This window comes from Schistocerca piceifrons, chromosome 2, assembly GCF_021461385.2.
Source record: "Schistocerca piceifrons isolate TAMUIC-IGC-003096 chromosome 2, iqSchPice1.1, whole genome shotgun sequence".
Classification (NCBI taxonomy): domain Eukaryota; kingdom Metazoa; phylum Arthropoda; class Insecta; order Orthoptera; family Acrididae; genus Schistocerca; species Schistocerca piceifrons.
The window spans coordinates 534,910,337-534,934,081 of NC_060139.1; the positions used below are offsets into that span (position 1 = coordinate 534,910,337).

At 37.5% G+C, this 23,745-nt stretch overlaps 1 protein-coding gene across 3 annotated transcripts in view; it reads left to right on the plus strand.

Moving 5' to 3' along the window:
• The window catches only part of LOC124774917 (protein gustavus), a 336,294-nt gene extending 319,185 nt beyond the window's left edge, over positions 1–17,109 (plus strand). For all 3 annotated transcript variants that reach the window (XM_047249594.1, XM_047249593.1, XM_047249592.1), the window contains 3 exons: positions 5,519–5,663; positions 13,781–13,939; positions 14,649–17,109. In XM_047249594.1, coding sequence (XP_047105550.1) covers positions 5,519–5,663; positions 13,781–13,939; positions 14,649–14,788 — 444 coding nt within the window. In that variant the 3' untranslated portion in view covers positions 14,789–17,109. The remainder of the gene's footprint in view (positions 1–5,518; positions 5,664–13,780; positions 13,940–14,648) is intronic.
• Positions 17,110–23,745: the final 6,636 nt, after the last annotated feature.

Here is a 23,745-nt window from a genome sequence, read left to right on the forward strand (position 1 = left end):
TGGCTAGAAATGAGACTAAAAAACTTAAGCGCTTTCTTGGTGAAGCACAGTATTGTCTAACAGATGCTAATGTCATAGTTTTCTCAGTGCGTTACTGGCATGACCTACCTATGTGCTAAAATGTCATTGCACAAGTAGAAAACATAAATGAAGCCATTCTTAATATTTGTGAGAAAGATACAAATGTGTTAGTTGTTTACATAAGTAGGAGGTAGATTCCATACAACACACGGAGTTACTGATCATGCTGAAGTTTGGTCCGTTCAGAGTGATCGTGACCAGGACCAAACTAAAAAGACTTCTTTTCATGCTAAGTGTTAAGACTGACTGTATCCATGAAAATACGACCCTACTCCTTCTGAACATGCAGTCATTAAGAAACAGTCCTGGAGTTCGAGATATTCTTAGAACAACCCATTATGGAATATTGTCTCTGAATGAACCCTGGCTTAAGGAAGAGGAATGTAACTTACACATTCCAACCTGCTATACAACCCTTGCTGGTTAGTATAGATCACAGAAGATTGATGGTGGTATAGCAGTGTTAGTTAAAGAACAGTTGTCACCAAAAGCCAAAGCAATAGATATGAAAAACTAAACAGCAGAAGGAACATGGAAGCTGCTGCTGTCCAGTTCCCTGACTGAAGGACAGTATATAGACATTGTAATCACTTTGCAGAGATCCTGGAGTGCATGGAAAAATCTATTGTAACTTAAATGAGACACACACAATACTAATAATTAGTAATATTAATGTGTGTTAGTGAAAAATTCTAACACTAGATTCTTTCTAGATTCTCTAATGTCGCACAACTTTTACTGCCCGAGTGCTAAATCTACTAGACAAATGATTGCCTAGATAATGTCATAAATACTTCTAAACATCAGACTCTAATATCATAAGCCCTTGCTATTTGACCATGATGACCTACTCCTAAAACTGCCTGGAGTTGAAAATATTCAGAAACATGAGGCTGAATCCAGGGTAGTGAGACTATGGAGACTATGGCATGATATACACACAACAAAACTCGGATATAAACTGCAGGATACTGACTGGAGCTTCAGTGTCAATGGTTTCAGTCCTCTTGTGAAGCATATGAAAATTAATTACTGTCCTACTTTCTGTATCAAAAGGACTTGTTAAATAATAAAAAAAAAAACCTTGAAACTAACCACCACAGTAATGGTAAATTTGAATGAAAATCTCTCCCACCTCAGGATATAGTTGATGTAGTAGCAGTAACTCAAACTGAAGATTATTATGACCTCTCCAACTTAATTGTGAAACAAATTATAGAAATAATAGACAGAGACCACAAAGGATTTGGAAGAGCAGCTGAATGGAATGGACAGTGTCTTGAAAGTTGGATGTAGGATAAACATCAACAAAAGCAAAACGAGGATAATGGAATGTAGTCAAATTAAATCAGATGATGCTGTGGGAATTACATTAGGAAGTGAGACACTTTAAAGTAGTGGATGAGTTTTGCTATTTGGGAAGAAAAAAACTGACGATGATCGAAGTAGAGGATATAAAATCTAGACTGACAATGGCAAGGAAAGTGTTTCTGAAGAAGAGAAATTTGTTAACATAGAGTATAGAGTTAAGTGTCAGAAAGTCATTTCTGAATGCATTTGTATGGAGTGTAGCCATGTATGAAAGTGAAACATGGATGATAAATAGTTTAGACAAGAAGAGAATAGAAACTTTCGAAATGTGGTGCTACAGAAGACTGCTGGAGGTTAGATGGGTAGAACACACAACTAATGGAGGTACTGAATGGAATTGGGGAGAATAGTAATTTGTGACAATTTCACTAGAAATCTTCGTGAAATAATGCCACAATAATTACATCACAATCAATATTTTAGGGCATTCTGTGGCAGGAAAGAACAGCTGCCTCACTTACCTTTAGACTATGAGAAGAAAATATGATACAAAAATAAAACTGGTAAATAATTTGCTTTACTTACACAGAAAAGAAATAATACACACATTCAAACTTCATAGCCTCTGTATTTGACGGCCAGACATTAAGTTGATTTGGTGACAAGTACACAAACAGCAGAATGCAAAAACTTGCATTGGGTCAGAGAGGTGGTGATGCTGACATGCCAGTAGTCACATCATTTCAAACACTTGGTGCCATGATCCCCATTTGGGGATTTGTATTTGTAATGGAAGTTTTGCAGTTCTAATAATGCTGGCAGGGAATGCTACCATTTCCCACTACTGTCCAGACATTTGTTGAGCACTTGCAGTGAAGTTCCATCAGTTGTTGTTAAACAAGTGAATTGTATACTTTTATTTCTGTGAAGAAGCTAAATTTTTCAGCATTATGAAGTTGCACATTTTCAAAACAGCGTAAGTTATATTATTATGTAAATAACTTCAAATGTCTTTGTACAGGCATGTTTTGAAATGGTTTGAGATGATGATCGATCATTTATTTCAAAACTATTTCATTTCTGCATGACACATGTCTGATCTTCGATCACCATTTGGACCTCATGGCAATTTCCACGTAAAACTTTATTTTGCTTTTATTTGCTCCTCGGGCACAATGAGTCACTATGAAGCACTTTGTATGAGGGGAAATTGAAGAAATTGTAAATGACCCAAACTTCATGGCTTCTTTTGGTGATGATGGTGATGTGAATGAGACAATTGACTTTATCGAGCTCCCTCCAGATAACACAGATGAGATGTTTGACTGTGAAGATAGAACAGTATTTTCAAATATGTTTTCGTCGCTATCTGGCATGCTCGATTCCTTGGAAATTCATGGCCGGCCGCGGTGGTCTAGTGGTTCTAGGCACGCAGTCCGGAACCGCGGGACTGCTACGGTCGCAGATTCGAATCCTGCCTCGGGCATGGATGTGTGTGATGTCCTTAGGTTAGTTAGGTTTAAGTAGTTCTAAGTTCTAGGGGACTGATGACCTCAGATGTTAAGTCCCATAGTGCTCAGAGCCATTTGAACCATTTGGAAATTCATGATACTGGAGAAAAGGAAAATTAGTAACATGTAGGCTAATGAAAGAAGAAACTGAAAACTATTATCACTTCTAATTTGGCAACAGAAGATGCGATATAATCAAAAACCTATCCTGATAAAGCAGAAATTGAACAGCGAAAATCCAATTTGGTAGCAGCACTAAAAGGAATATCTGCTGTTGAATGCTTCGAAGAATTTTTTGATGAATAGGTATTGAACTTGATTGTCAGTGAAAGTCAGATCTGCTACACAGAACAATAATCACAGCTGTGAGTTATCCAGTGGATGCATAAAAAAATTCATAGGTATACTCCATTTCTCTGGATACCATGCTCTTCCACAGGAAAAGCTATACTGCAATGAAGATGAGGACTTACATATAAGGTGTGTAAGACAGTGTATGAGTCGCAATAAATTTTTGGAAATAAAGTGCCACCTCCATTTCAATGTTAACACACCTCTGAACAGAATTCCACCCGATGAAAGGGATGAACTTATTATTAGTCTGTTAATGGATTTACTGAATAATAATTTAATAAAATTTAAAGTTTTCCCCGACAGCCTGAGCATTGAAGAGCAAATGGTACAATATTATGGACACCATTACCTGAAACGGTTCATTTGCACGAAACCAGTGAAATTTGTATTCAAACAGTGGGCCATGTGCTGTTCTCAGAGCGGTTTCTGTTACCATACGGCAGTCTATGAAGGAGAATCGAAGGTTACAAGTGATGTTTCAGTTCTGGGACTTCGTGGATCAGTTGTGTTGAATGTGATTTTTTTTTTTTTTTTTTTTTTTTTTTTTTTTTCTGCAGACTCCTGAACTTCAAAAATATATTTTGATAACTTTTTCACAAGCTTCCGTTTGATGAAGAGCTCTTGGAAATGAGAGTAAGGGCAACTGGAACCGCCCGAATGAACCAAATGAGTAACTGTTAAATAGAATCTGAGAACAGCATGAAGAAGAAACGAAGAGGAGCATATGACTGTAGATTGGACAAAAATATGGAGGTAATGGCAGTAATGTGGAAGTATAATTGTGTAAAGCTCTTGTCAAACCATGATGGTGTAACCAGTGAGACAAGTAAAGAGCTGGAGGAAAGCTGAGAACAAAGAAGTGTAAGTTCCATAGTCAAGAACGATTTCGGAATATAACAATCATATGGGAGGAGTGGACAAACTGGACTGAAATGTGCAGAAATATAGTGTGAGAATTCGAGGTAAGAAATGGTACTTCCCATTGTTCACCAATGCATTAGATGTGTTGGTCAGCACACAAGTCATCTACTGCCTCTCGGCTGAAAATATTCAAATTCTTCAATTCCGTAGGATGGTGGCAAGGGCATATCTTGTTCAGTCATCAGCTGCTTCTGATCTGAAAAGGGTAAGGTGTCCAGCTTACCCAAAATCATCCCTTTTGTGTGTTTCACTGGCATTCAGGACTTCTGGAAATAGACATGTGATTGAATGCACAACACTTGGGGAAACGAAGAAAATGTGCAATTTGCAAGAAATATGTGAGGAAACAGTGTTCTGTGTGCAATGTGGGGCTCCATATTGTTTGTTTTTGTTGTCTGGCACACAAAACAAAAGAAAATTTAAAAAGTGGCATGTGCCATGATCCTCATTTGGGATCAATTAAAATAAATAATTTATTTCAAGGTTATTGCATTTCTTGTTCTATATTACTTTTCTTTGTCTGTCAATCAGGCAACACAGAAATAAATGTAGATCGAAGAAAAAATAATTGGTACTTCATGAGTAAATGCAAAACAATGAAGCCAAATGTTCTTCAGCTTAATTACGTGTCGATTTCGCATCCTGCAACACTTGTAGTGTACAATAAGTTGGAGCACAACTCAACTAGTAAATGAGGGATAGTAGGTAGTCAGGTAAGCAGAGAAGCTTGTAATGTCAAAGCTCTTCATTCCTCAGTGTTCATTTGATCAAATAAACCATCAGTTGTGCTATAGGCAGCACATAGCATTGCTTTATTTAAATATTACAGACCTTTATATGAACTCCAAGCAAAAACTTCAGAATAGAGTACCACATGTGCTCACAACAGCTCAGTCATAATTTCCTATGTCTGTGCTCTGCTACCCTAGATACACAGTGAGGTCAGTACTTTCTCAGTATCCAAATTCTAATCTGAGCTAAGCCGCTTTTGGTTCTTGTGGCAGCTGTCGTTGTTGTTGTTGTTTGTGATGTAATTTTCTTTAAATTAGTATTCCTGATTTTAAACCCATGACATAACTCCAGAAATCTCAATTATAAATGTCTACAACCACCTCTGTTTGTCTCCTTATCTTTGTTCGCAGTAACTTCGCAGACTGCGTAACGTTGGTTTATTTTGTCTAAGAATGATTGAATAGAGAAAATAAAGTTAAATCAAGTGAACTAGATAAAGTTTATGTAGTCCAAATTTTGCATATTAATTTTAATTTTCTGATAGTTCAAAAACTCTTTTCTACAACATAATGGAATGAGTGTCGACTAATAACTTATTTTATTTTTAGAGCCTGGTTGGTAGCAATGATCAGTCATGGGGATGGGACCTTGGTCGCAATAAACTTTACCATGACTCAAAGAACAATGCTGGAGTGACATATCCAGCGTTGCTAAAGCCTGACGAAACCTTCATCGTCCCAGATAAATTCCTAGGTAAGTTGGGTTCTTGGTATTAATGCAGATAAGTCCGTTATGATACTTCGTATTTAGTCAGATGAAAATCACAATGATCAAACAAGGCAGCATTGAAATATTGGCAATATTTTAATTGACAGGTTAACAGGTTGAACACCACGTGAAAGTGTTTCTTTTACAGTATCAATAAAGTAAAAAATGCTTGTGTGATATCAACAACCATTACAGTAGCTTAGCGTTAGCTAGTTCTGCTTAGTGAGAGAAGTGCTGGGGCAGCAATTCTATTTAGTTTGTATAGGACCTTAAACCATACATAAGAATTGCAAAAACTATAAAATGGAAGGCTTCTCATTTTGCAGTTTCTGATTGGGGAAAAGCATAATTCTACCACTGTTTGAAAATGTAAGTTGTAACATACCAGATACCTCTACAAATATGCCCTCAGTGGAATCTGGCTGAAAAAGTGGGCATTGAAAGTAGATGTCTGTGGTGTATTCTACAACAAGATTACAGTTCAAACACTTAACTTGCACTCAGATGTTCTATCTCGTACGTTTTATGGTCAGATACTCTCATGTATTTAAATTATGCACAGATAAACGTATAGCAACATACTGCTCAATTGATTGCGTAATGTGATTGTTACAGTGCAGTAACTTAACACTTCAATAAGTATTCACAGAAGTTCTCCTGTGACAAACAAATAATTAAGTCAGAAATTAAGATTCTTAAATCACTGTCTTTCAGATCCAATATTCAAATATGTACAAACACCATGTGCACAGTGGTTAACATTGTTTTTAACCTGATCGTGTTTTCGCATTGAGTATAGTTAAAGTTTGACACGATGTATAAGAATCACTTAATTAACTGTCAAATTGGTCATCTAAACACTCAAATCATTGAACAAACTCCTGGATACAAAATTTAGATAAAACACCGTACATTTTATGACTTGTAACTTGCACTAACTTGTCTGCAGTAAATTACATCCAAACTGGTTTAAACTGGCTTCCAGCGTGCCTTTTTGTATAAGTGTTCAATATTTAAAACTCAAGTTAGATGATGTCATTCAGTGAATTTTCTTAAATGCAATTGAAAATACACATTTCAGGGTAATTGAATAGTAAGTAAAGGTTAGTTTTAAAAACTTCTAGGTACAGTAATAGTTACTATTGAATTAAGTTGATGAGTTTGCCTCTGTGTAGGATTCTGTTTCAGCAACTTTTTCGTAACAAACATTTGGGGTAATTTTGATGTTAAATTTGCAAGAGAAGTACGGTAAAACATAACAAGAACTTCATAGTTCCCACAAAATAATGTCTATACTTCATGTGACTTTTAAAAATTCCTAAAACCTGTGCCAGTCATAAAACTGTCAAAAGCTTTTTAAACCACCTCAGTTTTTTTAATGATGGTAAACATTGACTTTTGATTCTCTGTGTCCCTTAATGCGTGGTTGTTTCCCTCCTCACCTTTATAGTGAATTTTGTAATAAAGGTGTAGTTACTAGATGAACCTATCTACCCTCTATGCTCTGAAACCTATAATTTACAGTTCGCTATGTATGATCAATAAGGAATTTCTGTAATGGGAAGTCTTGGTCTAATAGAAAAAAAATATTAGGAGTAAAGGCAAGCACTTACCAAATAGTTGTAGTCTTTGACAGGTGCATAAACAAGACAGTGAGAACATTGCTAGCTTTGTGATGACTCTTATTTCAATGTAGAGTACACATACAGGGTTATTACAAATGATAGAAGCGATTTCACAGCTGTACAATAACTTTATTATTTGAGATATTTTCACAATGCTTTGCACACACATACAAAAACTCAGTTTTTTTTAGGCTTCACAAGTGTTCGATATGTGCCCCTATAGTGATTTGGCAGACATCAAGCCGATAATGAAGTTCCTCCCACACTCGGCGCAGCATGTCCCCATCAATGAGTTCGAAAGCATCGTTGATGTGAGCTTGCAGTTCTGGCACGTTTCTTGGTAGGGAAGGTTTAAACACTGAATCTTTCACATAACCCCACAGAAAGAAATCGCATGGGGTTAAGTCGGGAGAGCGTGGAGGCCATGACATGAATTGCTGATCATGATCTCCACCACGACAGATCCATCGTATTTCCAATCTCCTGTTTAAGAAATGCTGAACATCATGATGGAAGTGTGGTGGAGCACCATCCTGTTGAAAGATGAAGTCGGCGCTGTCGGTCTCCAGTTGCGGCATGAGCCAATTTTCCAGCATGTCCAGATACACGTGTCCTGTAACGTTTTTTTCGCAGAAGAAAAAGGGGCCATAGACTTCAAACTGTGAGATTGCACAAAACACGTTAACTTTTGGTGAATTGCGAATTTGGTGCACGAATACGTGAGGATTCTCTACCGCCCAGATTCGCACATTGTGTCTGTTCACTTCACCATTAAGAAAAAATGTTGCTTCATCACTGAAAACAAGTTTCGCACTGAACGCATCCTCTTCCATGAGCTGTTGCAACCGTGCCGAAAATTCAAAGCGTTTGACTTTGTCATCGGGTGTCAGGGCTTGTAGCAATTGTAAATGGTAAGGCTTCTGCTTTAGCCTTTTCCGTAAGATTTTCCAAACCGTCGGCTGTGGTACGTTTAGCTCCATGCTTGCTTTATTCGTCGACTTCCGCGGGCTACGCGTGAAACTTGCCCGCACGCGTTCAACTGTTTCTTCGCTCACTGCAGGCCGACCCGTTAATTTCCCCTTACAAAGGCACCCAGAAGCTTTAAACTGCGCATACCATCGCCGAATGGAGTGAGCAGTTGGTGGATCTTTGTTGAACTTCGTCCTGAAGTGTCGTTGCACTGTTATGACTGACTGATGTGAGTGCATTTCAAGCAAGACATACACTTTCTCGGCTCCTGTTGTCATTTTGTCTCACTGCGCTCTCGAGCGCTCTGTAGTGTCTCGTGACCATATGTCAATGAATGGAGCTACAATGAATTTATGAAATCGCTTCAATCATTTGTAATAGCCCTGTACATTCACGCTTGCTGCCACTCCAATGGGACTACATGGTGCTGGCTAAATACACTGTCAGAACTGCAGTTTTCCAGCTTGACAGTGGTGTTGGGTTTTGTGTGGTGGAATAGTTAGGGGGAGAAAGGAGGCAGGTGGTGGGAGGAATGGTTGGGGATGGGTAGATTACTACTGGAAGGGAGATGCTGCAGGTTCACAGTGTGAGAATGTAACATCAGTGCCAGCATTGGTTAGTCCCTCTTTCCAACTACTGCTCAAGCCCATTGACTTGCTACTATTGAAAATTACCTTCCCCAATTGTTCTAAAAATCCTAAAAGGGAAAGATCTGCAAACAATGTGCAGCATGGCCATGGGCACCTGCATGGTACCCTCCTAAGCTAACTCTTTTATGAACCATTTAGAGAGAACCTCTGTAGGAATCCACAACACCATACCCTTTGTATGACTCAGGTTAGTCATTGATATTGTTAAGATCTGGATCCAGGGGCAAGACACCCAATCCTCATTCCTCCAGTCGTCTGTACCATTAGCTACACCTGGTCCTCTTCATTCTGACAAACCACCTTCCTAGACATTCCCCTTCATCCCTATGGTAGCTCCATCCCACCTCTAGCCATATTAGTCCCACCCTTCATCAACAGTACCTGCATTTTGATAGACAGGATCACTTCCATGCCAAAAAAATGACTCCTGTATAGTCTGGCCACCTGTGGGCAGTACATCTTCAGTGACATGTCATATATTAGCTCTGCTGGAAGTGGGCAGTGCATCTGCAGTGACATGTCATATATTAGCACTGCTGGAATTGCTGCACACAACAATCTAAATGGCTGCTGCCAAACTGTGGCGAATAGTAGAATAAACCACCCAGTGACTGAACACACTGCTGAGCAGAATGTGCTAGATTCCAGTGTGTGCGCTTCATGACCCATGACATTTGTAACCTTCCTCCAACACCAATGTCCTTGAACAATGAATGTGGAAGTTGTGGAAAGATGTTCATTCCCTTAGTCCTCCTTGCTTCACTTGCATGGAACTCTCAGCCGATGGTGTGCATGCTGCATTCCTGTCAGGATTCTCCCTCGTTACCTCTGCCCATTTGGTTGCTGTCACACCCTCCCCCTTAAAAATTGTGTTCTTTCTTCCATGTTATTTATGTTATTGGTTGATCATGTATGTCTAATTTCATTACCCACTTAGCGAATTAGTACATATATCGGTTGTAACCTAAACATTGTCAGCAGTCTCATTCGGTTCCATTATGTGCGATAGTGACATGCTGTCCATTTTCTCATGGTTTTGTGAAACACATCCACTGTGGGCACGTATCTTCCCAAACAATAGCTTTTTCCACTATTATTATTATATTATTATTTTGCCCTTTTTAGTGCCTATGTAAAAAACTTTTTCAGACCTTCCAAATATCTTTTCTTTTATTTAGATAGCTCCTAATTTTTGAGCATAAGAATTTTTATTTTTGAATATATATATATATAAAAATACAAAGATGAGGTGACTTACCGAACAAAAACGCTGGCAGGTCGATAGACACACAAACACAAACATACACACAAAATTCAAGCTTTCGCAACAAATTGTTGCCTCATCAGGAAAGAGGGAAGGAGAGGGGAAGACGAAAGGAAGTGGGTTTTAAAGGAGAGGGTAAGGAGTCATTCCAATCCCGGGAGCGGAAAGACTTACCTTAGGGGGAAAAAAGGACAGGTATACACTCGCACACACGCGCATATCCATCCACACATACAGACACAAGCAGACATATTTTTTTTTGGTCTTTAAATATGTCTGCTTGTGTCTGTATGTGCGGATGGATATGTGCGTGTGTGCGAGTGTATACCTGTCCTTTTTTCCCCCTAAGGTAAGTCTTTCCGCTCCCGGGATTGGAATGACTCCTTACCCTCTCCCTTAAAACCCACATCCTTTCGTCTTTCCCTCTCCTTCCCTCTTTCCTGATGAGGCAACAGTTTGTTGCGAAAGCTTGAATTTTGTGTGTATGTTTGTGTTTGTTTGTTTGTGTGTCTGTCGACCTGCCAGCACTTTCATTTGGTAAGTCACATCATCTTTGTTTTTAGATATATATTTCCTACGTGGAATGTTTCCCTCTATTATAACCATATCATTAATTTGAACCCAACAATTACGTTTGTTATTGTCGCTGTTGCATCTCGAAGTCTTTCCTGTCGTCTTATTTTCTCTTTATTTTCTCGTTCTGCGTTTACCAGTAGTCTCACTTTCTATTCACCTTCCCTTTTTACCGTAATACAAATTTATCCCGCCTATATATACTCTATAATACGTAACCCACTTCCAAACCATAACCAAAAAATTATTTTGCGCTTTCAACAATACCGCTAACCGTTTCTAGTTCAATAACAGCTGCCTTCACGTATTAAACAACCATTTCGGCTAGTTCTAATAACTTTTACTTTATTTCCACTTCCGTTTTTCGTACATCACTGATCATTTTTAGCCGCTCTCCACAGGTTTTAACGTCATTATTTACAATTGTTAGCCCCATTTTCGTAATCTTTCACCACAACACCACGCCTTTTAATACATTTACACGTTTTTTCGAAATTTTCCCGAATTTCTCCGTCCTTTAACGTGTTTTAGCGGCAACACAACCACCTAACCTTCATGCACATCGCTGTCTACCAACCCAAGTTCTCCACAGGATCAACTTAACCAACACTTTTTCGCATTTTTTCATACCAGATCTCCAGTTATTTTCTAGTTCACCCTTATCTCTCCCCATATATTTTTATCTTTCATTTTCATTTCAACCTCATCTTGCACTTTCCACCTTCTAATACCATGTCACCCTCACAACACCCCCACAACGACCCCATTAAGTTTTATTTACATTCCCTGGTCTTTAAATATGTCTGCTTGTGTCTGTATATGTGTGGATGGATGTGTGTGTGTGTGTGTGTGCGAGTGTATACCCGTCCTTGTTTCACCCTAAGGTAAGTCTTTCCGCTCCCGGGATTGGAATGACTCCTTACCCTCTCCCTTAAAACCCACATCCTTTCGTCTTTCCCTCTCCTTCCCTCTTTCCTGATGAGGCAACAGTTTGTTGCGAAAGCTTGAATTTTGTGTGTATGTTTGTGTTTGTTTGTGTGTCTGTCGACCTGCCAGCACTTTCATTTGGTAAGTCACATCATCTTTGTTTTTAGATATATATTTCCTACGTGGAATGTTTCCCTCTATTATAACCATATCATTAATTTGAACCCAACAAAACTATATATAGATATATATATATATATGTATATGTTTACCTTTATGAATTATTCTGGTGGTCCAGCTACTTAGTCCCACAGCAGTGTACAAACTTTCTCTTGTTCTGAACTTTGGTGCTGAAATAAAAGCTCTTGACAACTAATTTGAGCTAAGAAATGAACTTTTTTCAGGTTTTACTTCTCTGTATTTTACATTTTCCTCTCTCATGACAGCAAACACTCTAATCACAGCTTGAAATAATCTAAACTCTCAATGCTATATTGGACATGTGACCCATACCTCGTACATAAAAGTTCCAACCTTTAATATCAGAAAGTGGTTCATTTGTTTTGGGTCCCTGTTGACATTGTTGTGGCCCTTCTTTTACATCAAGCCATCCATGACACCAGCAACTCATTGTGTCAAAGCATATCCATGTTCTTGTGCAGCACATGAATGGTGCTCATCCTCTGATGACTCGCTTCTGTCCTAGTCAGTATTGCTCATGCACACTGTATGAGCACGACTGGGGGTGCACAGTTTCTGCTCCTTTTTTCTAAACTACTAAACACACATCAGCACTCATGAGTGTCTTTAGCTGGTACAAATGTTAATAGTGATGTAGGGTATTAAATAAAATGCTGTTACACTAAACTTTTTTGTCTGTCTGTTCAGTACAAATATTGCAATTGATTCTGAAGTAACTTCAAAATGAGCTAGATACTTGAAACTTTAAACTTTGCTGAGAACTGGATGACAGTGCAATATTAACTTGTGTGTGTGGGGGAGGGTACTTGGTTGTGGTAAGAACGATTGCTGCTATGTCCAAGTTGGGTGAGATCAGTTTTGTAATTTTCATAATGTAATCATAGGAGGAAGCAATGTACTGGTTGACTTGGGTGGAGAAAAACTGAAATAACCCTTGCAGCTTACTATATGGCTCTGTTGTAATCTCATCAGAATGTTTTGAATTGATTGAAAAGTTTGGTACTTGTGAGTCTAAAAAGCAGAAAGCAATTATTTAAATAAAATCTTGTTAGTATAACATGTTTTAAAAGTGGACTAAAATGCATGACATAATATCTCCTAGTTCCATACAAATTCCCAACGCCATACAGATAGGCCTAACATTTGTGCTTGTGAATTTATTGTACCTATGAAGATACTTGTACAGTTTGAAGTGAACAAAGTGGGGCACATGCGATACATAATTGACCCAAAAATAATTCACATCCTTATTATCTACTGTATGCACCCCATGTTTTACAATCAAAGTTCCAAAAGTATTTTCATAGCTACCGGAAAAATTGCAAGCAAAAATTTTTAGGACTAGCTGTATGGGGGTTACAAATCCATATGGGCCTAAGATACATTTTGGTTCGTAGTCAATTTTAAACATGCACATCAAAATGTTTTATTAAAATAAATATTTATAGTGCATTTGGTGACATGATAAATTTCAGAATGCCCACTATAGTAAGTTATGTAAACATGTCATTAGCAAAAGAACAAAGTGGCCACACTTCAGTAATCAGAAATCAATAAAATATGAACTGTGCTATATTGTGCCAAGATAACTGTAGGGTCCACATGACAATTCAAGAAATAAGTGTTGCGAGGGTTTAACTTCAGCTTGCAACAATATCTGACAGTTGTTCAGGGTAGCAAATGACAAAATGATAGAAGCAGCTCCAAAATGTGGTTTTCAATCAACATAGGCATTACCTTGTTCTATTTCTATAAATTTTGTTGTAAAGTTGTACCTCACCTTATTCAGAAACGAAGGAAAGAATGACCAAATGTGTAAAAAGTAATTTTTAGTGGATATTTTTTATGATTTTTACATGTGAGAGAATGTGACTCGAGTCTTCAATGTTGCAGTGGTGTTGGACATGGATGATGGCACTCTCTCATTCGTCGTTGATGGCCAGTATTTGGGTGTGGCATTCAGGGGACTGAGGGGCCGCAAACTGTATCCAATTGTGAGTGCTGTTTGGGGTCACTGTGAAATCACCATGAAGTACATCGGTGGACTCGATCGTAAGTGTATTAAGTTTTCTGGTATGCCCTGTACCGTATGAGAGAAATTTTGAAAGTTAGTGAATAAGTAATTTATAGGAGGAAAGGCAGTTCTAAATGCCATATCACATGCTTTGAACTTCAGTTTACAAAAATGTCTATATGTAATTTAACTACTAGTCACTTAACATCTTCTGTGATTTAACAAATAATATGAAGGTCACCTACTGCATTGCTAGTTAGAATATGAGTTACACAGTGCAGGATAGTTACAAGTTATTAAAAGTAATCAAAGAAAAGAAACTAATCGCCAAACTCTCAGGTTTAAACAAAACAGGGAGTAATCCCATGAAACTTAACCTTTATAATAAAAACCAAAATATTTACTTATTCACCATATTAGATATAGAGGCATTGTGTCAAGAGTAACAGTAATTTAAATACAGGGTGAAGGTGTGATTCTGAAATCTTGGACTTTTTAAGAAACTTGCTGACATTTCCACCAATAATTTTTTTCGAAAATAGTTAAGAACTGATATTTCTGTCATAATACTGGTAGTCATTCATAGAGATTTGTCAGTGTTAATCAAATGATGTCACATTTTGAAATGTTATTCACAGATAAAACATGTCAGAGTGTAAAACCAATTCTGTGAAAATTGCTTACATTCTTAAATATTTAAAGTGTTGCCTTGCTGTTAATTTCTGATAATTCGTATTTAAATTACAGCTGAACCATTGCCACTGATGGATTTGTGTCGACGTGTGATAAGGCAGCGTGTGGGAAAACACCAGTTGGAGGAGCGTATTGCACAGCTGAATCTTCCACATGCTTTGCAGGTTTACCTGCTCTACAAGGACCGCAGATAACAGGCCCACAGCTGTGTAGCCTAGATGCGAGACCTCTTGTACACCTCCTTTTATGACAACTACTGGTGCAGTGCATTTCTGCTGTATCACATCGCATTGCATCACCTCGCACTGTGTGCGTGCTGGTTGTTCCCTCCTCATATAATGACAGCTGCATGCCACCTGGAGGATGCAGGACTAACTTTCCTCTTCATTATAGGGTGGTTTTGACAGTTCTCATGTTAATAATAAAATAAAAAGTAATATGAAGACTTCGTAATGTGGTATAATTTAATTTGGTGGCAATTTTTTAATTGCACTGACAAGTGTGCAGACATTTTTTATTAACCAGTGCCCATTCAAGACCTCGAATTTGTAGTGGAGTGCCTGTGTATGTTTGAATTCAGTGTCTTCATTAAGAAGCTGGAGTGATTTTACTTAAGTTTTAGCATTGATGTATTTATGTCTGGAGCTGTAGGACTTGAACGGTAGAATTCTTGTGCGTCTGTTGAGAGAAAGCTCACTTTGGAAGATTATTCTGTGTATAAGTGGTATAACGAAATGGTGTCCTTAATTCATTTAAGTTAAGTTAGTTAGATAAATGATTTAGACTGCATTATTGTCACAAGTTGTTCTCTAAATATAATGTAAATCGTCCACTGATAAGTTGGTTCTCCTTTTATATTAAAAGGTATTTGTATCATAAAGCAGAAGACAAATGAGCATTTTATTTTAATCAAAATTAATGGGTGCAATATGTGAAACTTGGGAATTGGCCCATTACTTGTGTCTGTGGAGGAGTTACGGAATCTGTACCACAAGATTTGCTCACACGGCATACACACACACAGGGAATGAAAAGTATCATTGTATGTAACTGGTGAGGCATATGGGGCATAGAACACTTCATTGGTGCGGAGTGGATGATACTTGAATCTGTTTCTTCTCATTGCTGGCCATGAGAAAATTTTGATTTTGTTAAAGTAAAGAAAATAATGCTTCATTGTCAGAGCTGTTGGTTCTTTCTTGTAGTAGTTGTTATTAATTAATTTGTTTTATAAATTTTTATGTAAATATTTTTTTATTGTGACTGATCAGTGCTGATGCAAAGTTTTATTAGACTGGTGACACTGAAGCATTAATATGTAAAAAAAAACACGTTCAGCACAGTTATTATGGGACATTCATTACCCTCTCTACTTTGGCAATTATTTGGCTTTCTATAGGTCTTTTCAATAGGCTATGTTCCTAAATTTTTTAAAATAAAAAAATTGTAATTTTTGTGTGAATGACCATGCATCAATGTGGGTAGTTTCATATTTTCTCATCCGTGTTACCAACACCAAGGTGTCCTTTCATGTTTTGGCTTCTCAAGTTTAAAAGTGTTTGCATGTAAAAAATTAAAGGGAATTAATTGAATTGATTTATATGTAATCACATTATTATAACTTGAGAATAATTAGCTGCAATTCAGTTGTTTCAAAGAACACAAGATTTACATCTCCCTGATTTTCCTGTTGACTGCCAGATGCTAGTAAGTTTGAGGAGTGACCACCTGTGTTGATGTGGAGTAGAAAGTCAGATTCATTGTACCATCCATTCTCAGCACACTAATTTTTGTAATTTGCTGTGAAAATCCATGAAATTTAGTGAAAGAAAGAAAAAAATTTGATTCATTAGCCTTAAAACAAACAATTGTTACCTTTAAAATTATCCATCAACTTTGAATACCCTTGAGCAGTTGTACAACAGTTCGGTTTTGCTCTGTTTGTCAGTTTCCATGAAGCTTGGCATATAACCAACTTGTCCTCACAAATATCAAAGTTTTGGATGTTAAGAACCCTCTCTTGCTATGCAAAAAGGGATTTCATTAATGTTTTTAACTGTTCATTCGTGTTTTTTAAAGAATGCACCGTCTGAAAAACAGTGTCTATTCATGCAATCTCTGCACATCGTATTTCATTTAGCGGTGGAAAAATATGTGTGTACTAAGTGTTAGATTTCTGTTCTATGACTATGAAATACTTGTAGCTGATAGCACTTGTGAAATGAGGAGAATAAGAATGTTATGTAAAAGATTAAGGATTTTTCATTACTTTTTACACCATTATCCTTAGCTACAATATTTCTCATTTTTTTGGTTGACCATATATGAGTCAGTATTAAACGATTTGTCTGAAACACATGTTACAAATTCCAGGAGAGCATTTTTATGATCAGTTGGAAAGATCAAATACAATGTACAATATTAAAAAGTTTTTAATTTAAAAAGTGTTTATCAGCAACTGTTTGGGCAACTGTGTATTATGAGTTTGAAAACAATAAAGTTTTATTGAGATAAATTCTTCTCACATAAGTTATTTAAAGTGCTGTCACTTGGTTGTTAAACTTAAGACATGCTTTAAAATTATATTGGAGGGGGTGAGGTGGCACACACAACAGAAAGAGGTTAAATCTGCAATATAATGCTTACATTTTTTAATCTTTGTTTTGCATTAACAATTTGGAGCAATGCAATGTGAGAATTTATGGAATCATATTGTTTGATTGCATCAGCTGAACACACTGAACAGAATCAATCCTTTCGTACCTTGCTGAACGTACCACTTCAGTTATATTCATAAAAAGACTTCGTATAGAAGGTGTGCGATAAATGCCCGCCAAGTTTGGAAACATTGGTCTTTGATCACACAAATTTGTGAAACATTTCAGTCTTGAACCTAAGTTTAAATCATTATGTAAATCAGCAACTCCCCCCACCCTCCTCCCACCTCAAACCACACAGTCACTATTACAGGTGAAACAGGTAGGAAAGTGGCAGTACAGAGGAGGAAAAGATACCTGAAAGTACCTCAGTAAAGTAACAGTGTAAGGAGAGTGGTAGTATCTCATGGGATAACACTTAAGTTTTTAATTAAAAAAGATGAGCTGTTATGGAATGTGGAAATTGAAAGCACACACGGGAAGTGAATAGGGTGCAGAGGCCATTAGTAAAAATTCGTGTATGTTGTAGCTAGTTGAAGGAACTAAAAGGGACATGACTTGAACAAACTGAGAAAATGGAATGGGCTCCATTTACATTAGACTCAAGAAGACTTAATTTTCTGTTAAATTTTATATGCAGCCTGTGCGGTAATTGTAAAAATCTGCTTATTTCACTGGAGACTGTTTATTGATAAGTCTGTTTTAGCTCATCTTATTTTCACACAGTTACTGTTGAACTAGACCATTTGGATGATATGGCCTTTCTCCCTACAGAATGGTGTCCAATATATCTGAAACCATGTGAGCTAAGGCAGTGGTAGCAAACATAGTGATGAGAAATAAAAGCGATTAATGGATGAATGTAACAACGCTTGACAGATGCAACTTTGGTGGATGGAGTGTAAAAGCAAACTACTCATTACTGGTTGCTTATGTAAAGTGATCAATGACAACCAGTTAGCAACAATGTTGTATGGGAATCTCATTTTTTGCGAACACTGAAATGACCAGCATTACAACAGATAACATCATGACAAGAATTTTGCTATTTGTCAAACTTCATATTTACATTTTTCTATGTGCTGTATCATCTGGTTTTATTTATAGATGGTAATGATCATGATCATTATAAGTGTCCTTTATTTCTGTGAGCTTCTGCTTGAATGCCACACTGTAAATTCAATGGGTATATTGTTATGAGTGTCACTTATAATTGAGTTCACAAATGCAGCTGCTTTATGTGCTAACACAGCAATGAATCTGAAATCCAGTGAAACTCATATTTTTGAATGAAGAATACTCTTCTGTTCAGATATTTGCTTTATATGCCTGTGCTGACCTGCACTATGTGGAAATTTGTGTGTGGGATAGGTATAGAGGGCCCGTAGTTGAAGAGTTTCTTATCATATTAATTACTATATTTTACCATATTTTTTATGTAAGTTAGTTTTTGCGACTTAGATTTTTTTGTTGGAGAAAGAACTTTATTCAGCCTTCCTGTCTAAAATGGTAATGTGGTTTAGAATTTTACTGATAGTTATGTGACAAAGATAAATGAAACAATTTTAAAGGAAGACAAAAGTGTGTTCCTTTCACAGTACTGGTCTTGCTTGAATAGCAGTTGATATGGCATTTTGGCGTTAATGTTATCGCTACACCCCACTCTTCTGCCCCACTTTATTCCCTCATGGTGAAGCTGAGCAATAATGTGAAGTATTCCTGGAATGCTCCACTATTATATTGGATGTTTATTCATGTCTCACTTTTTGCTGTTGCTTTTTTCGTTCATTCTTTTCATATTTTGCCTTGCAACAGCTGCCTCTAATTCTGTTCTCTGTGGTTCTCCTAGTTACTTTAGTGTGTTACACTGTTTTTGCTGTTTACACAAAAGAACTTCGCTGAGTAGGGAAGTCAGTTCATGTCTATCTCGAGCAGTGTGCTAGGGTGTCTACAAATTATCAGAGGATCAAATTCATGACCTTTTTATTACTTCATGATTAACTGATGATTAAATTCCTCCCCTCACTCGAGAGTCCAGGTTACAGTTCGCAAGCAGGTGAAATATGATGTGGGAAACATTTTGGTTTCTGAGAAATTGATTTTATTCTGATTGTCCATAACACCTTTAAAACAAAATTAAAATTATCATGGTTTAATATTATTATTAAAAACCTTTAAGGAAATGTCTTTACAAAAAAGATGAGAAAGAGATTTAAATAGAAGTGGTACTGGATAGAATTAAAGAAACAGCCATTCTGTTACGTCTCCAGTAACAGATGGGATGGTTACACTGTTTAGGGTGGAGCTCCAATTTATACATAATTTCCACTAGGTGTATACGTCACATAGCTCAGTGAAGCCAAATCTACAAATTTATCCATATTGGCCTGCCCCTCAAGGGTGCAAATATGGACTGCTGGATACATCATTTTTGGGGGTAACGGTAACTTGCTACACCACCTCCTAGAACTGCATCTGACTGACACAACAAAATTAACGACCATCCACTAAGTGTCATTACCTTTTCATTACTTTCGTAACCACCTGTTCATTTTCATTACATTTTCGTGACTTCTGTGACCTGTAGACACTCTGCACGTAAAATAAGGGAAGGGTAACAACTCACCTATAGTGGGTAGATGCATTGAGAACAGTAACACACAATGGTAAACAGCGTTAACACTGGCTTTTGAACACTAGCTCTTTTTCTAGCAGCTATAAGTGAATGGTGGCTGCCTTTCCCTTATTTTATGTTTTGCTTCATCCAGGAATTTCCATGTTTCTTCATTTCTGTGTTGTATTTGTGAGATGACTTGTAATTGGATATCCCTATTTAACACTTAGGCATGTGGCAGGGTGATTTAAGGTACTATGAAAGTAATTATGAGTGATAAGTGTAAGTATTGACCGTAGTCAGTCAAGTCTGTGCTACTTGTGCTGAGAGTTCTCTCTGGTTCTCTGTTACCACGAATGAGGTACTAATAATCATCTTTATGAAATGGAAATTGCTGCAATTTTTATGTTATTTGATGTTACATTTCCAAATAACACCATGAAGTTTTGAAATTATTCGTGTCATGTTCTTTTCATGTGTACAGATTTGGTGACTCGGTACATTTTAGTTCCTGAACACTTACCCGAATGTAGATGGGTGCACCATTGTTGAAGTGGTAGACTTGATAATTAACAGAGCTGATGTATGTAGGTACAATTGCACAACCACCATGAAAGGTATACTCATACTGAGAAGAGTAATCACCAGAATGGAAAAAAAGATTTCATGTTCCAGACTGAAAAAGGACAAGACCCTCTAAGTGATCCAGAAGTGTGTGTGTGTGGAGAAGCAGTAACTCTCACTATTTGCTCCATGCTTCTTCAGTATCAGCTGAGTTTGTGGGTTCAATGGCTACAGACAACCCCGTCCCCCTTCCCTGGCCCTTCCCCTTTCCATATCTACTTTACTTGTGCAAGACAGTGTTTTGTGGTAGTGTGTGCTAATAATTTTGACTTCAGTGCAATGTGGACAAACTTATCGTGTGACAAACCAAATTGGTTACCAGGCCAGGGTGGCAGCACAGTCATGTTTACACAATAAAAGCAAGGTGGGGAGGGGGCAACAGTTACGCCCTAGTACTCTTACAAGCTCTCGTACACTACTCATCTGTACATGCCTCTGAATGAAGTGCTAATTTATAACAAGAATGAAGCTGTGTAGTACGCTTCATCTTGACTGCTCACTATGCTTTGCTGATAGTATAGGTAAAACTACCTTTTCTGGTGCTGTTGCTATTTTCCTCAGCTGTGTCTGCTGGTTCATCATCTGATGTTAGTCTTGGTTGATAATGGTGACTCTTTGGACAAACACAACTGATTTAATCATATTTTCAATTTCCTCATCGTCCGCAGCTTGTGGTCTCGTGGTCACGTTCTTGCTTCTTTAGCACGGGGTCCCAGGTTCGATTCCCCGTGTTGTCAGGGATTTTCACCTGCCTAGATATGACTGGGTGTTTATGTTGTCCTCATTCATGAACATGGCAAGATTGGGCTGAGCAAAGGATGGGAATTTGTATGGGCGCTGATAACTGCACAGTTGAGTGCCCTAAAAACCAAACATCAATTTCCTCAACTGTCAAAGATCTTATTCTCAACATATTCCCTAGGATTGAGATCTGTGTGCTATGGCAACAGTAGGAAGGGAACCATTTTCTTCTCCTTCTCCTTCTCCTTCTCCTTCTCCTTCTCCCTCCTCCCCCTCCCCCCCCCCTCCCCCTCCTCCTTCTGCCTCCCATCCATGAGCTAAGGCATGCCAGTTTCTTCTGTCCTGTACTTTCTCTTGCAGATTTCCTAGGTTGGAATCCATTGCTTTTGTGAAGCCATTGATCCATCTTTGCTGCCCCATTCTCCTCCTGCCACTGTCCATCCTCATCATTAACATCTGTTCATATTTTCTCAGAATGTGCCCAAAGTAGGTCAATTTTTGTTTCAGAAGTAGACCTTCTAAGGTCCTTGCCTCTAAATGTTTTTAATTTTTTTCTGTTCATTTCCACATGATAGTCCAAAGTTTGTCCAGTTATTGAAAAGAAGGGAACTCAAAAAGAACTGTACATTCTCATCAATGAAGTGTTGCCTGATGGTGTCGTTTGACCATACTCTGCACATACTGTCACTTTGCAACATTGTTCAGTGCAAGGGGGTGTGAATCCATGGTTTGTCAAAATAAACCACTGACTACTTTAATTTCGATGTTTCATTGTTTAATAAAGAAATGTAAGGCACAAGTATGTTAAACTGTCTGCACACAACTTACTTTGCTATGGGACAGGACCTGAATCATACTCCACTTGGCACCTTGGCCCCTCTTCTGTAATTTGCACACAATCGATTTACTTAACTGTCATTTTTCAATGTTAGCTCCACATTCTGCCACCTCTTATGTGAGCACTACCTTTCTCATTCTCATTGGCATTAAAATTAATGACATAAACAGCAATTTGCCGTAACTTTCCACAGAGGTATGTTCTGCTAATAGTGCACGGTACTCATAGTTGGAATGTGACTGTACGTAGCTGCTTGACCAAGTTACTTTCCACTGCAGTTGGATAACCAGTTCATCTTGCCAAGAAATAAAAACATTTACTCGTTACCAAAAGTTGTGAAAGCTGATTGATCTTACTGGGATGATTGCTGGCAAATGGCTCCATATGAGTGAGTGTGATGTGCTCCCACTACTTTTTTGAGTGATAGTACACACAAGATTTCAACATATAGCAGTGACATGGAACTTCTCAAGTGATCATCAGCTGCTAGAACTCCATGAAGGGATGCTGTGTGTTCAAGTAGTGGTCCACTATTATGTTGAATATGTATTTGCAACCCATCACCCAAATTGTTCAATTTGTCATTAATATTTTTATTATTCAATGTTTAATATTGTTGCATATTTCTCTCCTCTTATTCCTGCTTTTGTGTATCACTTACCTCTGCTGCTTATTTTTAATTGTTCAATGACATTGAACATTAGTTTAGCTGGACTAAAGTGGAGTAAGCAACTGGCCTTCTACTTATGAACCCTCCCACTTGTATCTCCATGTTCTGTGGTTTAGCCAGGGGATTTTTTAAGCACACAAAAAAATGTTTGGATTCAGCTACTGTTGTGTAAGAATCAACTGTGACTCTTTGACTCTCACCATAACACTTCTCTAGACTTATTACAGGCTGGAGGTTTCCCTTTACTATGAGCTACTGTTGTGCCTGTCCGTATTAAAGTACTATGTAAATAATCTAACTTCACTGTTTTTATTTTGCAGTCTAAATAGTACTGGGAAAGTGCTTAAAAACTTTAGCTACTGAAAGGCATTGGAATATTAACCTATTTGCATAACTTAAAACTATTGAGTGTCTGCATTCCTTGCACTTATTGTAGCAAAATTTGTTGCAAATTGGCTAAATCATTACATTGGCTACAAGAGAAACAGTCTCAGCTGCATACTATCTGCATACCATAGTTAAGACTAGCTCAAGAAATAAAATAAGACCCAGTATCTTTTGGTCTTTTGAGATGTTACTGGTAACTAATTTCAAGACTTCTAAGTTGATGAAAATTAAGCCGGTGAAAAAGCCTGTGAGAGATTCATGTAATAAAAACTTCATGTTTTTAAATGGCAGATGAACTTCAACTTCTTCATGCAGATGCTCTTCTATCATCTTTCCATTTTCTACATACTGTCTATGGCTGTACAAAGGGGCCATTCTAAATTATTCCAAACATTGTATTGACATTTTAATAAAACTAGCGTTACACCATTCGAAGGAAACTAATCATTATTTTGTTCCAACATCAGTTTATATGATGCTAGTATTTCATTTGCAACTGGGGATTATTACTTCTATATTGATTTATGTTGTATACATGTCGTACTTTGCAATAGACAGACCACATACTTCTAAGCTGTTAGCTGCATAGGTAGTGTGTTTATTTTACAATGTTTTTGTTA